The sequence below is a fragment of the Zootermopsis nevadensis genome, unplaced genomic scaffold (genome assembly GCF_977971745.1).
Source record: "Zootermopsis nevadensis isolate Lab colony 2312 unplaced genomic scaffold, Znev_1.0 Znev_ptg000020l, whole genome shotgun sequence".
In the NCBI taxonomy this organism is placed as follows: Eukaryota; Metazoa; Arthropoda; class Insecta; order Blattodea; family Termopsidae; genus Zootermopsis; species Zootermopsis nevadensis.
Window position 1 is genome coordinate 3,603,235 of NW_028259152.1, and position 16,852 is coordinate 3,620,086.

At 34.6% G+C, this 16,852-nt stretch overlaps 3 protein-coding genes across 12 annotated transcripts in view; 1 reads left to right on the forward strand and 2 right to left on the reverse strand.

Annotated features, from left to right (window-relative positions):
• Positions 1-405, reverse strand: part of LOC110826841 (MIT domain-containing protein 1) — a 16,101-nt gene extending 15,696 nt beyond the window's left edge. For 4 of the 5 annotated variants that reach the window (XR_015536004.1, XR_015536007.1, XR_015536005.1 and 1 more), the window contains exon 1: positions 42-174. The gene's annotated coding sequence lies outside the window, so the exon portion shown is untranslated. Of the gene's footprint in view, positions 1-41; positions 175-337 lie in introns of those variants that run through there. The other variant, XR_015536008.1, reaches the window with a different exon arrangement.
• On the forward strand, positions 173-14,531 carry LOC110826838 (uncharacterized). Its single transcript, XM_022057883.2, has 4 exons — positions 173-311; positions 957-3,236; positions 4,357-4,633; positions 5,085-14,531. Exons 2-4 carry the CDS (start codon positions 1,005-1,007, stop codon positions 5,642-5,644), a joined length of 3,069 nt encoding a protein of 1,022 aa, XP_021913575.1. The 5' UTR covers positions 173-311; positions 957-1,004; the 3' UTR covers positions 5,645-14,531.
• btv (dynein cytoplasmic heavy chain beethoven) overlaps positions 7,630-16,852 on the reverse strand; it is a 78,007-nt gene continuing 68,784 nt past the window's right edge. For 5 of the 6 annotated variants that reach the window (XM_087352148.1, XM_087352149.1, XM_087352144.1 and 2 more), the window contains one exon: positions 15,882-16,549. In XM_087352148.1, coding sequence (XP_087208274.1) covers positions 16,394-16,549 — 156 coding nt within the window. In that variant the 3' untranslated portion in view covers positions 15,882-16,393. Of the gene's footprint in view, positions 9,551-15,881; positions 16,550-16,852 lie in introns of those variants that run through there. The other variant, XM_087352146.1, reaches the window with a different exon arrangement.

The window sequence follows — 16,852 nt, forward strand, 5'->3', positions numbered from 1 at the left end:
ACGTAAGGGCAAATGTATACACAATTTCAAAATTTACTTACACCTTTTACAAGAATACGTAAGAGCATTATCTATTCAACCTTTATCCAAGCAATAACATTTGCGTTAACCAGAATTTCCCTCAACCTCCATCGTTGATCGCTCTGCCATCTACTGCCATTTTCCCCTGTGTTTCCAGTTAATGGAGGCATTGTTGTCATATTTTGCTACGAAGCTCCTATGCATTCGAGTTATTTGTTATTATTTAGCAATGTTATCCTTCGGAAAGTTACAGGAAATTACACCCAGAGAGTAGAGATAACATATTTAAGGTAAGTAGTAACATAAGTGTACTTACATGGGCATTTAAGAATGTTTAAAAGTTGTAATGGCATTCATTGGAAGTGTGACCTTGCAACTTCACCCGTTTGTCATTTGTTTCTACAAATGGCTTCCTTTTGACTTTTGTAATTTACAGAAAATGAGATTTGTCCATGTATAGAGAAAATTGTAATACATACACTATATTTTGTGTTTGTAATGTAGAAATAGCGATAACCAGAAAATTATGCCACGTTCAAACCGTATTTCCCGTTGTAAATGGTTTTGACAAATAGATTGGATGTAGCCAGTTTCTTATACAGAAGACGAAGGATGCATGATTTAGCGGCCTTTATCTTTTTTTATTATTATTATTTTCTTCGACGAATAGGTTATATATGAATTAAAGATGTTGTATACATCATGTTTTAATTATTTCATGAAATTATTTACTCACATTGAAAACGTTTACAAATCCCTTTATGCCTCTGCAAGTCGGTACTAAACATCAAAAATTTGTTTTAAATATTCCAAAATAAGTTAGAAAAACTTGTTCTTGGACGAGATGTAGGCATTCGCATTACTATTAGTTATTATTTGTGCATTAATTATTGTAATGTAGGAGCAACTTGCAGAATTCTATTGTAATGTTTCAGAATGAACGAACTTCACTGAACGGAGAATTGTTTGGTCAGATAACTGACATGGATGACTCAGGGCGATCACAAGAACTCCTTGAGAGTGTGGAGATGGTAACTCAAATGCGAACAGATGTGGTGAAACTTAACACAACTGGTACAGTAAAAGGTGATGAGGATGACGAACCACCCCCAGAATTAATAAGTGCTCAATATATTAATATACATCGTGTGCCAGAAACTCTGAGCAAGGGGCTAGTGGACTGTAGATCACCAGCTCCTCAAACTTTAATGAGTGATGAATTGATGCAACACCATGTTGTGCATGGTGGTATGGTTGTTGACATGATGGTTCCTCCACCTCCACACCCTCAAGATTTCTCCCAACACACTCCTTTGGATCGTGCCACACTTCCACAATACATACCTGAACATTATGATGCAGAAGATGATCTCCTGACTCATGATTTAACAGAGGAAGATCGACGGTTGGCAGCAGCATTGGTTGCTGTTCAGCTGGTTCAACAACAAAAGCAACAACACCATTCAGTAGTAACTTCAGAGTCAAATGTGATTGTTAGTCCAGGGGGGTTGCCAGGTCTCATTACTGCTGCCGGCCACCTTGGAACTAAAGTCCAGGTACCTGTTTCTATAGGAGATCATCATCACATGACAACCATGACACCAATGTCACCAGTTACAGGTGTGTCAGTGGACAAACCCGCAATGGCTGCCATGGTGTCTAGCTATATACAAGCTGTGGAAGAAGAAGCAGCTGCTGCAGCTAATACTGCACAACAGCATATCTTAGAGCACCATCAAGGAGACAGAATCATGAAGATGTATCAGCCACAACATCAGCAACAAGAAATGAGGTTACCACCCTTGCCCCCTCTGAAGAAAGTGCTTTCAAGTCAATCCATGGCTATCAGAAGCCGCTATGTTCGACCACACCTTCAAGATGTAACACAACGGCAGGATGTGATTCAACAAGGAACGGGGGAACTGGTAAATCGGTTGCAACAGCCTCAAGAGGAACAACAGCAGACTGTGTTAATAGATGAAGTGTCTGGGACTACTGTAGAAGATGATGATGTTCTGAAGGAAGAGTATGATGTGAAAAGTGAGGGTTTAGAAGATGATTTGGGTGATGAAAGTGATGAACCTCTTCAAGATGATAATGATTCTGACTATGATATTGAAAGTGACTTAAGACCTTCTAGGAGAAGTCTCCCACATAAAAAACGTATTCCGCGTAAGCTAAAAAATCTAAAAAATTTGGCCTCTCCTGCCAGAAGCATTCACACCAAAGGTTATAAATGTGTGAAGTGTGGGGAACAGTTTAGCAGCCAGTCTGCATGTGCTACACACCGTCTTACTCACAGCACCAATAAGAAGGTGTTTAGTTGTGAACTGTGTGGAAAATCTTTTGCCAATCAACTCAAATTCTTTGAACATCTGAAATCCCATTATGAGCCTACAGTATCTACTGTGATTTCAGAACCAAGTCCAATATCTAATCCCAGTAACAATAAAGAAAAAATTACACCTATGAAAGAAGAATCTGAGGTGAAGGAAGAGAGAGAAAACAAACAGCCTACGGCAGCTTCAACTATAGGGGCAATTCCACCTCCTCTTACTTGTAATCAGTGTGGCAAAACTTTCCGACGCCAGAAAGCCTTTGAAACTCATGTAAATCTAGCTCACCCAAAACAAGAGGAGATTGAAGAGTTCAGTGAACCTGAGGATTTAATGGAAGGCATCAGAGGAGTTGTTGATGTTGGAGGTGTGGATACTGGTGATGAAGCAGATATGGAATGTATCCCATCACCTCAAATTGTCAGGGGTCTAAAAAATAACAACGAGAAGGAATGGTATCGTGAGGAGGATTTACATGCAGCAGAAGCTGATCTTCAAGAAATAGAAGAGCAGCATCATCATCAGCAACAGCAACACCATCATCCTCATATCAATCACCAAAATCTAGATGAACCTGACAACATTTGTGAGTTGTGTGGTGATGTATATGAGACCAAATCACAGTTGGAGCAGCATGTTCAAACAGATCACTTGGACTTTACACCAGAACCAAGAGGTAGGGGTGAAATTTTATCCCCAAAGAGACGATTGCCTGGAAAAAGATCCCGGAGAGCAGGACTTCATCTCATATGTCCTCAGTGTGGTCGAATGTTTAATCACCGTAACTCCCTTGTTTATCATCTTCGAAGTCATTCTGGTGAACGTCCACATCAGTGTGAAGTATGTGGAAAAAGCTTTTTTGCAGCAAGTGCACTAAAAGTAAGTTGTCTATACATAGATTATTCAGTGCAGTGTTTATTTGTGATGAGAATAATATATAGTCTCTTCATCAATGGCTGTCACAGTTGAATTCTGTCTTAAGATTATACCTCCAAAAGCCAAAGAAATAAGTCACTTCTGTCTTATTAATGTCTTTCAATTCTAAAATTATACCAACTTTATGAAGCAGAGTCCTTCTTGAGAAGCTACTGATGGGACTAGATTATTTGAGGTCTTGGCACAGGGTGAACTGCAAGGTGATACACACTGTGTGCACTCCTCCACACTTTTCCTATCCTTTTCAAAAACACTGCCTTGTATTCTGGGTTTTTGCACCATTTAATGTGGAAGAAGTTTAGCAACATTTGAGAGTTGCTTGCTGCCTCTATCATCAGGTCACTCATTGCCCTGATGATGGACAATAGACAGTACAGTGACAGTAGAATCAGTCTTTTTAAACAGCTGTCATCCTACCTGGCCGTTATATGCACCAACCAGGCTATGTTGACTGCACCTATCTACAGCTCTATGGAAGTAAGCTAGCAAGTAATTTGGCCCAAGCAATAATGTTACATTTAATTAACCAATACATTCCCCACTTTTATGGAACTGGAAAATTCATTAATGTGTTCACATGATCCCACCACTGGACACTGTCCTGTGCCAGATGAATCCAATCCATATCCCCAAACCATAGTTCTCTAAGATCCATTTTAATATTATCCTCCCATCTATACTTACATCTTCCAAGTAGTCTTTTCTCTTCAGGCTTTCTAACATTAAGACTTCTACAATGTCCAATACCAAAATAAAAATTTAGATTGTTTTGTTTCTGTTTGTAATTCATTTGTTTATGAGTAATTAACCATTTTCTGTAGTTTGGTGGTAATCGTTTAACAAAAAAATATTTCAGTATTCTCATTTTTAATAGATTAGTTAAGGAACTTATATCCAGAAGGAGTGTATCTTTATTTACATGTGAACAATATATAATATGTCCTGGCAAAAGCCAGTGGTTATCTAGCCTACAACAGCCTTGTAGTCTCTGCCCAATAAAGAGAATGGTAAGGTTGCACAACAACATGTTCTGTCATGTGTGTACAGTGTGTGAATGTTGCAGGTACATATGCGTCTGCACTCTGGTGATAAACCCTACAAATGTGAGTTTTGTGGCCGACACTTTCGTCAGTGGGGTGACCTTAAGTATCACTGTATCTCAATTCATTCAGAGGAGAAAAACTATCAGTGTGAATATTGTGGAAAGGATTTTGCTCGCAAGTACTCGCTCATAGTTCATCGTCGCATCCATACTGGAGAGAAGAACTATAAATGTGAGTTTTGTGCCAAGAGCTTCCGTGCCTCATCCTATCTCCAGAACCACCGTAGGATACATACAGGTATGTGTTTCCTTTCAGGCACTGGTATACAGCAATATCTTTATGATGGAGAATGAAGGCTTAAAAAGCTCATTGTTACAAATGGTAAGGAGTCCTTTTTTTTAGTTTACATACTTTAGTATCTACTTACATTATTCCTGTTATGTGTTTAGTACCCAGTTATATGTTGAAGCCACAACTGATAAAAATAAATTTAATCCATTAGATAATATGGCTTTAGGTAGTTGAGGAAATGATGACTTGCATTTACTACATGTTTTCATGCTGATGAAGGATTCAAGGAAACATACAAAAATGAAATTAGCTCTAAACTGAATTAGTTTTGTCAGCTGTATTGTGATGGCTTGTACTATGGCACATGGTGTTACAAAGTAACATTTAAATTTAATTTATTAGTTACCTTAAGAAGTGTTACAGACATAAGGCACCCAATATCCCACTTGACTTCCAGGTGAAAAGCCGCATCCCTGTGAAGTCTGTGGAAAACCTTTTCGTGTCCGTTCTGACATGAAGCGCCATCTCAATACACACAACCGTGATAGGCATCGTGGAAGTAATGGCAGTTCTGTTACCACATCATCCGGTAGTGGGAGTGATATCCATCAAAACTTACTTCATGGTCAACCAAAACTGGAAGAGCATGACCCGGAATTGGATCCAGATCAGTTGGATGCTCATGGCAGCCTTCCTCCCAACCACACAATTACTGTGGAACACCAAAGCATCTCTGATTTGAATCCTGTCACAGAAATCACCATCCAACAAGAAAGTGGTGGACCAGAGAGCATCTTACCAGATGAAAGTCTGGGAGATCCAATTGTTGAGCAGCAACCCATCAACCTCAATATTGCAGTGCCAGCTGTTGCAACAAGACAGTCCCATACTCATCATCAACTGTCAGCAGCTGCGCAGGCAGTCTCTGAAGAAGTACTGCATTACACACGGGACCCATTAGAAACTATACGAGATGGAAGTAGTACTCTTTATGTGTGGCCAATCTACATGACATAGCTTCTGTGTTTCTGGTGAACACCAATGGTTGTATTAAAAATGAAGTTTATACATATTTGCATAATTGTTATAAAGTATTTTCTACGTACAGTCTATAATCCCATTAATTTGGTGCCAATCATTTTGGGATAGACTGACATCTCTCTTTTAAGAGGGGGAAGGAGAGACAAGTGAGGATTATCCAAGGCAATAATCAATTATTAAACCCCTTAGTTCCATTTTATCTCTGTACTATTAACTCTGCAGCATTTTATTAGTCAATCTTTAACAGTAAGTATCTATTCTGTGTTGTGAATCTATTTAACTATAATTTGTTTGCATGAAATGTCTTTACTTTTGTATACCCCGAAGTGCAGTCTTCCTTCATTCCCGGAATAAGTAGTAAAATTTCACTTTTGTTCATTTTGAGTTTAATACTCTGTATAATCTAATAAAATTTGATATGGTGAACATTTAAATATATTATGTCAATTGAAATTGAACATATCTCTTTTGATTTACAGATACATGGCATAATTTGTATTCATCATTTATTATATTGTGTGCGGGTTGTATCGCCACCTTCTTTATTAAGTCACAGAGGATTATTTAGTAATTAATTTCATTCAATATATGTACTATAACTACTGCGGAATGTACATAATATTTTTACTTGCAGAAACTAGTTTATCACATCACATGTATTAATATTACTGAAGTACAATTACCAAAAGATGATTAATCCACCTTTTGGTGTGGGCTACGAACTGTATTTGGTATAGCCAACAGCTGTTTAGTTCATACTGTAGTATGTAGCTTTTCTGCTTGCAGATAATACAAGTTGTGATGTATTAAATTCATTCTTTGTATATTTGAGACTGATATTGGTAGTTCCCATTGTTTAATGGCAATGAATATTGAGTGCTATCTGCCTATTTTTATTATTGCAACAATGAATTTAAGAAAGTTTGCAATAATTAAGTTTTAAAGACATTGCAGTTTTTTTCTCTTTCTCAAATGGATGGCCTTAACATATTTTATATCCTGGAATATAAAGTTTTGTATGTAAAAAGTGTTGCAGTTATCAAGTCACTGGACTGAAATATATAGGATCATTCATATGCATTAGTTATCAAAGCTCGAATAGATGTGACTGAGAAATTAATGCTGACTCACTGTTTTTCCAGGATAAGTGCCATCACCTCTTAACTGAATGTCTGAAGATAGGGTTGTGCAAACACCTGAAAATTGGTGCATTTTTAGGAGCATAATTGTCCTGATTCAGAGTCCATGTTTTGTCACAGAGGAATTATAACTAGCACAAATGAAATGTCCAGCCTTTGTTACCTAATGGAAAATATGAAATAATTTTGGGCATTGTTAGAATGTTGGTAAGGTAGGAATGAGCATGCAGGATGGGGGGCCAAAGTAATAATAGTAATAACAGAAAAGCATTAAGGGAAATAGGACTTTTTATGCTTAGTAGTTTTCAGATTCTGGGAGCACAATATGTGGTACTGCAGGTGCTCATTCTTATATGACCTAATTGTTATGATGGCTGTGTATTCAATATCTTATGCTTCTACATGCAGTGTTGTTTCATTCCAAGTTGCTGTGTCACATGTGGTATCAAGTATTAAGTTCTGTTAATGAATGCAGAGAAAGCATGCCACCCCTACCAACGGAAGCTTCCTATAAATTGCATTTACTGGTAGCTTGTATAAATTAGTAAAGTGAGTGGCTATATATGCTGGACAATCAGTTTTACTCCTGCTACAGACAGGAACTTTTCTTTTTGCTGCCATGGGACCTACCAACCTCCTATCTGGTTGGTGCCAGGAGCTGTTTCTCAAGGATAAAGTAGGTGGTACACGAAGCTGATAAATTTAAATTGGTAATTAATCAAATGATCTATCTAATAATTATGGAAAGAATCAGCAATTTGTTCTTTCCATTCTATTATTTTTATAATTGTGAATTCTAAGTACAGACAAAATAAATTCTGCTTTGTGAAAGACCAGGATAATTTATTGTCAGAATCACTGATGTCCAATCATTGAGACCTATATTAAATTAGCATATGATGATGTATGTCTAATTTGTTAACTCTTGGTCATTTACATGACGTTACAATCAAATGCTACTTGCTTTACCACATATTGTATTCTCCTGAATTTAAATTAAAAATGTGTATAAATTTTGCATCAAATATTTTGAAAAGAAACCATAGGAATGAAATCATATTAGATAAATGAAAATCCAGTATGCAGGATTTGAGGTTTTCACGGTGGTGAGTCTGAAGATGGCTGTTGTCTGAGTTGCTGTGTCATGCAGTCTGGAAGACGGCCATCTTTGAAACTCCAGTAATTGAACACTTCATCATAATATGAGCTGCTGAAATATTGGAACCCACTGAAAACATGATGTAGCTAATGATCGAAACCCAAGAATTGTTAACACTATTGGTTCACAGAATAGGGAATGTTGTCCTCTTGTGATATACTGATACATTTTAGTTACTGGTACTTTTTCCACAGTATGATATGTAAAAAATATTTTAATATGTTCACTCTGCATTCTCCTTGTAATCTTGTGTGATTTCAATGTGTCTCATGTTTACATCTAGAATGGACAAATATCTGGATTTAATAATCTGATGATTATGATATAGACATTGTTGGGTGCAACATTAATAATAGTGAAACTTCTAAATATTAGCGCTTAAAAACAGTTTGCACATCCATGAGAGTGAATAGTGTAAGAAAAGTAGAATGTTTCAGACGTACTGTTCATTTGTGGCATTCAACTTAACCTGCATTGTAAGGCAGCTGTTTAATTGGTAAATTGCTCAGTGGTAGTGGTTATTTCCTTGTTTTGTGACAGAAATGCACATATGAAAATAGAATGTGTCATAATAATGGTTGACACTACTGTTGTCTGGTTTCAGGGGTTAGATATATAATAGCATGAGAACCATGAATGCATGACATATGGCAAAGAAAAGTTCTATCTTCTGTCAGAAGATATTATTTTCAGAATGTGAATAGTAGTATTAACTTTCATTCTCTTTATTTATCAGTGGCTATCTTATGTTATGTTGAACTAGTGAACAGCATAGATATACCAGTTGTGATGAGAGCTTAAGAACAGTTAAAATACCTACAGATACCCACATTAGGAAGCTAAATTACAACTTTCACTAGTGCTGTCATTTATATCAATGGCAATCTTGAATGCCTGAGTAAGAGAAAAGAAGTGATGTAGTGTAATAATTTCAAAATAAGCTAAAGTATTTATAAGATTGAACCTTTGACCATACTCATTTACACGGGATATGAATCTGAGAGTTCCCAACAGACCACTGGTTTTTATTACTGTTAAATCAATACTTATAGGTATTGTGAAATTAAATTTTTTGAACTGGTGTTTCGGTGAATAGTGATTATAATATCTGTAAATAGCTGCACATATAAATCTGTTTAAAAAAATTTTATACTTATATATGTTGGTATAATGTTAAATGGATACTGTTGTTATAGATCAGGATGAAGGGAGTGAGCTATTTATAGGAAATAGCATTATTGCTGATTTGATAATGAATCTGGGATTTAGTGAGACCATCTTCCAGGTAGAGATGGTAACTACTGACCATTAAGTTTTTGGGAAGGATGTTTGTTTATAACTGACTGAAGCAGATAAACTATTACAGACATGAGTCTTTCATTTCACTTGAATCAAAATGAAGGGAACAATCCCAATATTATATGAGTGACAAAACTTACTGAAGATGACTATCATTTGGGATTTCTGATCATTGCCCTGATGATGAAGGCAGTAAGTACTTCTGAAATGTCAGCCAGTTTCTGCCAGGCTACATAGCACAACGTCTCAGAAGACAGCTATCTTCTTACTCACCATTGTGAGAACCTGAAATTTCACAAAACCTGCTGTTTTATCTTATTTTCAGAACATTAGATTGATATGTATAAACTGATGGTTTCACCAGTTGCTTTGAATGCTTGTTATATAAGATCTACTCTGAGAATGTTACATAAATTGCAAGCATTTTAAAGCAAGTTGTGCAGGAAAAAATATAAACATAAGAGAGATATAATGAGTTAGGAATGGATGATATATAATGAGAAAGAATATGATTTGTACATTCCTTATATTGCTAGGGTACTTAAATCAAAGAAGTTATGATGGACTTGATATGTAACTGAAATGAGAAAACAACAATACAATGCTAATGGTAAAACTTCTTTAACAATGCCACTTGGAAGACCAAGGAGGAAAGAGGATAATATTAAAATGGATCCTATGGAAATATGTTGTGAAGATGTGGACTGGATTAAACAACTTCGAATTATACCCAATGGCAAGCTTTAGTATTATTCATGTTGAACATTTTGGTTCTGTTCCCAGAGAATTGTATGTACAACAAGGAACATTAAATTTAGTTTTTTTTTTAAAGACTGTTATGGTAGACAGCCATAAGTCTGCATATAAAGTTGTAAGTTATTGTCTCAATTGTTCTGGAGAATGAAGGACTAAGCATTGCACATCCTGTGTGGGCAGTATATATAGCAACACTACTATAATGAAAAATCTTAGAATGTCTTTCCCTAAGCTGTTTAATAATAATAGGTACTCTTGGCAAAAATATCTGGATTTTTTCATTCCTTGATTTTGCAAGATCAGGAATAATATCATAACCTTTATTCATTTTACAGATATTTTACACATAATGTTGGGTGTCAGCTATAAAATATTTACCAGGTAAGAGTTTTAACTTTGAACATTGCCAGTAGCTGTCAAATTTTTAGTTTGATGCCAATTCTTCATCATCATCATCATCAATATATTACTGTGGGTTAAATCTGAAATATATAAGATGCTACACCTTGTGCTAATGTTATTATTGTATTATTTTATTAATAATCAACACAGACATTCTGAAGAATTTGGAAACTGACATGAATGATTATTATTTTCTGTCTTCAGGACAGAGTTAAAAATACCATAACTGTAAGTGAAAATTATAATACTAATGGGTGTGTGCTTACAGGGAAGAAAAAGCAGTGATATATAAAAGAAAATGCAAAACAGATTAATTTTTCATGTTCCACAAATCTTAGAACATAATGGTTGCTAGTGAATCATTTTGAAATATGGTGAATTTTCATATTTATAGAGTTGCTCAAGGAAATCCCTACTGTTATGGAACACAAAGGTTCACCACTGTCATACAAAAACCTGCCATTGGACCCTATCCAGAATAAAATTGATCTTGATGTTCATAATATGAACTTAAAGATATTGCAGATACAAATCTATTGTCACACAGCCTAATCACATTACAGATATCACTGAAGAGACAGTACTTATGTTTCCTTTATTTAATTAAGTATTCATCATATAAAAATTCTTCAAATGTAGTTATGGATCTTAATGATGTCTGTATTTTATGTCATGATCCACTTTCTTTAGCAGCAAATTTATTTTTTAAAAATCACCGCAATTCAAGTTACATGTGGTGTTTGACAACTATTACTGTAGACTTCTCTACAAAATTGAATCTGAATTCAGTTTGTAATTTTGCAGAGGATGTGCTATGTGCCTGTATGTGTCCATTTTGTGGAAGGAACACATACTAATAATTAGATGTAACATTTTAAAAGTAAAATCAACCAAAGGATTGGATAGAAGCAAAACAAAAATTTCAACATTATGTGTGAAATTACACATTACATTGCTTCTTCACCCAGCATAGGGTGTTTAAATCCCTGAACTAAAAGGCTGTCAGATGAACTACAAGATTTAATGGTACAGCAGTATGCTAACACAATGTGTGGCCAGTTGGATTGTGTGTAAATAATAACACATGTTTAATTAAGGCTCTTAATGGACTTTTATCTTCACAGATTAATGGTGATGAAAGGAAGATAAATGGCATAGAGAGTGGAAGGCATCTCTGTATTAAGGAAAATTAAAAATAATCCACTGAAAATCATCTGTGGTTTGTGCATATTAGGACTGTCTGGTGACAGCATTTGTATATGTATAGGACATCATTTGGTCAAGGTACCCAAATTAAAGGAAGAATCAGTAATGAGGTCTCTAGTAAAAGATTTTGGGATAGATGGCACAACAGATAAATTTTTGCAGTAAAATTTGTGAATATCAGTAGGTGAGTTATAATGAGTGGGAATTGCTCTTTTTGTTTCAGGAGGATCATGAAGCTTCCTCTTGTAACATTATTCTTAAATGTGACAATTTATTCTTTGACTACAAATAGTCTGTCATATTCTGAGTCAACTTTTCAGATTAAATGACTTTGTATCCTGTAATTAATTGGGATTTGAATTTAAACACTCTTTAGAAAACAGTTATGGGCACAATAAATGGATCTACACATACTAGGACAAATATTTACTAAATATTTATTTTCCATTAGCATTACTTGTTATATATAAATAACAGTAAAAATATATTATTATAAGATTAATGAACGTATTTGAAATCTGAAGCTACAGAAAAGTGATTTAAGTTGTTTTCCTACAAGCAACAAAGGTCATCTGCATATAGTTGCAAATGGTAAGACAAGCCATGAGCTGAAATTATAAATTGAAAATTGTAATTAGTTACAACAAATAGACAATCTATAGATCTTCAGGAAAATATCAGAACATACAAATTAATTTTAAAATAACTATTTGTATTCTGAGGTTAAAAGAAATGAATGGTATCAAAGTCCTGCCATCTTACCTAGTTAGCCAATGAAAGAACACACACAGTACTTAACAAAGTAACTGATTTATATGAATCAATTTTAAAACGTTCTGCTTATGTGATTCTGGTACATACCTGAACACAGCCTTAAGTTTCCTGTTGCTTCCACTGAGGAATATTCACTTACAGATAGGTATTATAATATCTTACGATGTAAATGGATTTTCACTATTCAACTAATTACTGTCTTCATGACATCACTGAGTGTTTTCACTGTGCATTTCCTATTAGGGTATTATTTTATCCAGATGCAGTAATTATTCTTTGTTGGTCAGTAGAACAGACAGTAAGATATTCATAGATGAAATCGCTCACAGATTCCATGTGTTTTCTTCATAAAGACTTTTTGGCATCCTTAGAGCTGAAGCTGTTGACTGTTATGGTAGTATCCAGAGTTTCACACTCATAAAGAGCCCATAATTACCAAACATATTGTGTAAGAGTGCTGGTATGTGCAAACAGATTTTGTCTTCCTGTTCATTGCAGTGTGGTAGGAAACTATGTCCCAAAAATAATTAAGGACTACACAGATTGGTTCACTTGATTGACAACCAGCCAAACAGATTCAGAAAACTTCAAGCAGCCTTTTAAACATTATTACTTATTAGATATTTTATGTTTCATTAAAAATATCTAAGTACATGTAAATAAAATCTGGTGGTCTCAAACTATTCTTCCCTGTTGATAGATCCTGCAATGTCATTCAGAAATCTGACACTCTTCAGTTTATTACTGATTTTATACAAATTTAAGAAAAGAAAGCTGGACATGAAGAAATGTCAACATGAAATTACATCCATGTGACTTCTTTTAGTAGCTGACTGAGACATGACTGACATTTTACACTGAATTTAAGCAAACTTTACGATAAAGGAAGGTATATGTAAGAATACGGATCCATTGATATAAAAACAGGACAAGTTGTGAAGCAAGAGTCAAGGATTTTCCCACATGTCTCTTCAATGTAATTATATATTGTGACACACACAAAGTGAAAACATCTTAGGAAGAAGAAAAGTAATTATATATTAAATATAAGGGTTCAAGAATCCTTGTTTTTGTTACTATTAAATACTATAGCTGCCTATGTGCCAGCAAGTTTCAAGGTTAAATATCCTATTAGTAATTACAAACTCATATCATGACTGATTGATGGTTTATTCTTATGTGATATTAATTGCTGATGAGATGCATTTTGGGTAAAACATCATTTTTCATATTTGTCTGCTGTTACGGGAATGTAATTTCAAACAGCATTTATACTGAACCTTTATTTTAAAAGTACTTGAGAACTTGGAATATGTAATTCTTTATTTGCATATTAAAATTCACTCACAAATTAGATCTTATGTGTTTCACAGCATTCATGTTGAAGAAGTTAGTCTGCAAGAAAGTTGTGCCTTTTGACAAGAGTTGATCTAGATTTGAGGTTCTGACAACAGTGAGGATATTGATGTTCCTCTGGGTTTGCAAATTCACAGGTATGAAGCCCTAAAGGTGGAGGAGATAATATGTTTATCTGAAACATTGGTATCTACCTGTGAATCTACATGGGAATCCAGAACATCAACAGCTGATCCAGTCCAAAGCTTGATGGTGCTTGCATTTTGTTTTATGTCAGACTGATTATAATATAGTTATATGCACTTTATAGGGACTGATTCAACCTTCTGATCACGTTCATATTTATAGTTCAAATTATTCTTGAAATTTAGGTCCTGTCCATTCAACAAAAAGTGAAACTGATGTTGAACCATCAAACAGTCAAAACTAACATATTTAAGAATTCATTTATTTCAGTATTTACTTAATTTCTTAGGTTATCTGATAAAATTAAACCAGTGACATAATTCCTAATCTATGTTACATGTGCCATTAACTGTTGCATCACAATATACTACCAACTGAGCATTCATATTTCTATTATCTCGTTCCTCTGAGTTATTTTTTAATATACTCAACCTGGAAAAGCACAAAAAGATGAGAGCTGTGATCATTAAACACTAATGTACTGTCCTCTCTAAACAAGCTCTTTATGCAAGAGCTAATATAAAATGTTGGAAATGAGATTTTTGTATTAAGAAATATATAAATATATCTTCTTTATAAAACAGAATGAATTGGTCTAGTCTTTGTTTTCAGATGTACCCCTGTCCAAGTCTTCAGTTCAGTACTCTCCTTTAAGGTGGAAAATTGTACACATAATCCATATGAGAGCATACTAGCATTTCAGAGGCATTCTTTTTATAATAATTATAATGTTCATCATATGCTTTGCAAAGGTAGAAAGTAGAACCTTACTGTAAACATTTTTGACATGAGTTTGAAGTTTGATGGTGATACATTTTGTTCTAAGTCAAATTATCATGTAGTTATATGCATTTTATAGGTAATGACTCAACCTTCTAATCTTGTTCATATTAATCTTGAAACTGATGTGACTGTATGTTGATCAAGGTGATAACAGTTATCCACTTTGAAACCTCGTACATACTGTGCTGTCCTGTGTTACATATGTATGCAACAATTCTGGTATGTGTAAGGGAGATGCATGTCTTGGCATGAATGAGCAGACTCCAGCCTACATGCCACAGTGCTGCTATATCATTTTCTGTCACATATAACCACTTTATTCAGTGACATTTGTTATCATACTCACTGCAAAATTTCATTTTTGGAAAAAATAAAATAAGTTGGGAATTAATGTGGTCTGGTCCTAAATTAGTTTAATAATATCATATAAGTATTATGTGTACCAATAACAACAACACACACAAATAGGGAAAACCTAAAATTTTGTTGTGTATTCTTCATAGTATTTTCCCTGAGTTGTGCCATCAGTGGCACCACTTTGATTACAAAACATTCTGACAGAATTTCAAAACAAACACATGAAAAGGATATATAATAGGTTGGGTTTTGAATGGTTCAGTAAAGGAAACAACACGGGGAATTAAAAGTTAATATCCTTTTTGTAGGAAAGTTGAATTATTGTGAGAGAAGTTCCTTTCTGCACAATAACCAACTATTGGTGGTAATTTTCTTGGTAGGTCAATTATGTTTTTGATCAGTGTGCGAAAAACCTAATTTCACAAAAGTATATTTTGGTAAAGAGAAAAGTTTGTTCACCACACATATTATGTAGGGAATTTTGAGTAAGACTGCCTTTATCTTAATGAAGAAAAAACACCTGAAACATTGTAAGATTTGAGGTTTTCACAGCGGTGAGTATGAAGATTTCTGTCTTCTGGGTTGTTGCGTTGTGTAGTCTGGTCAATGTTAACCAACGTTTCAGAGGTCATACTGCCTCCGTCATCAGGGCATCGACCAGACTACACAGCGCAACAACCCAGAAGACAGAAATCTTCACCTGAAACATTATTTGCATGTCTGAGAAGGATGTGATAATTATTCATTAACAGAACATGAGATCTAAGAGGAAACAGGTTATACTGAAACACCAAAATTTAATTTAGGAACATATTTATTATAGGTATTTTTCAAAGTCTTTTCATATAATGTTTAATCACGCAGAATACCATATTAACTTGGTAACATGTATACCTATAGTTTAAACAGTTACATAAAGAACATTTATTTTGGTACACAGATTCTAAAATTACTAACTGGACGGAGTTTCCACAGGGCTTCCATATTAGATGCCACAACAATGAAATGGCTAATGCACACCAAGTAAATGCGTAAATATTTTGGTGAAATATTAACAAAAACTTAACATCACAAAAATAGTGAGTATGACAAGATAAACTGACTAGTACAGTAATCAGTAATGCAGAACTCAACTTCTATCTTCAAAAGATGATTCACATTGCTGTCCAATGCAGAGAGTTTCATAGTGCATTTATATAGTTTAAATAATTTTTTACTTTTTTAGTGCATACTACATTGTATGTCCTAAAAATTGCAAGACTGAATTAAAAGATCCAATATGAGTTACCTGAAATTGGAGCTGTTAATTTAACTTCTCAAGAAGAAAACTGCTCCTATCTGGATCCATTTATCCTGGTCTCCAGCACACGGGACATCCAAACTTACCACAAATTGCTCTCTGCTAGCAGTATAGTACAGTGGTAAGTGAATCACCTCTCCATGTTGGTAAACCTGTGCACTTCCCTGTACAACACATTGCAGATATGTCAGCCTTCATGAATAAAGGATCAAAAGTGATCAGCTTATTTCAAAGGTCTAAATCAAAATTTAAATGTTTTAAGTCTACTTACAATTCAAAGGAAACATATTAACAACAGTCAAAACAAGCTCTGAAAGTTGAACGTGGACTCAACAAACATTTTCATTCTATAACAGCAACATATATTCGTGGTGTAAAGTACAATATCACCAATTAGATCCAAAATTGTGTTGAATGACAAAGCAACTGAACAAATCAGAACATTTAAATACCTAAAATATAACATC

Excerpts from the sequence above, each read along its gene's own strand:
- LOC110826838 (XM_022057883.2), top strand. The coding sequence starts at position 1,005 with ATGGATGACTCAGGGCGATCACAAGAACTCCTTGAGAGTGTGGAGATG. Across the intron at positions 3,237-4,356 it reads TTGCAGCAAGTGCACTAAAA|GTACATATGCGTCTGCACTC; the intron begins GTAAGTTGTCTA and ends TGAATGTTGCAG. Across the intron at positions 4,634-5,084 it reads CCACCGTAGGATACATACAG|GTGAAAAGCCGCATCCCTGT; the intron begins GTATGTGTTTCC and ends CTTGACTTCCAG.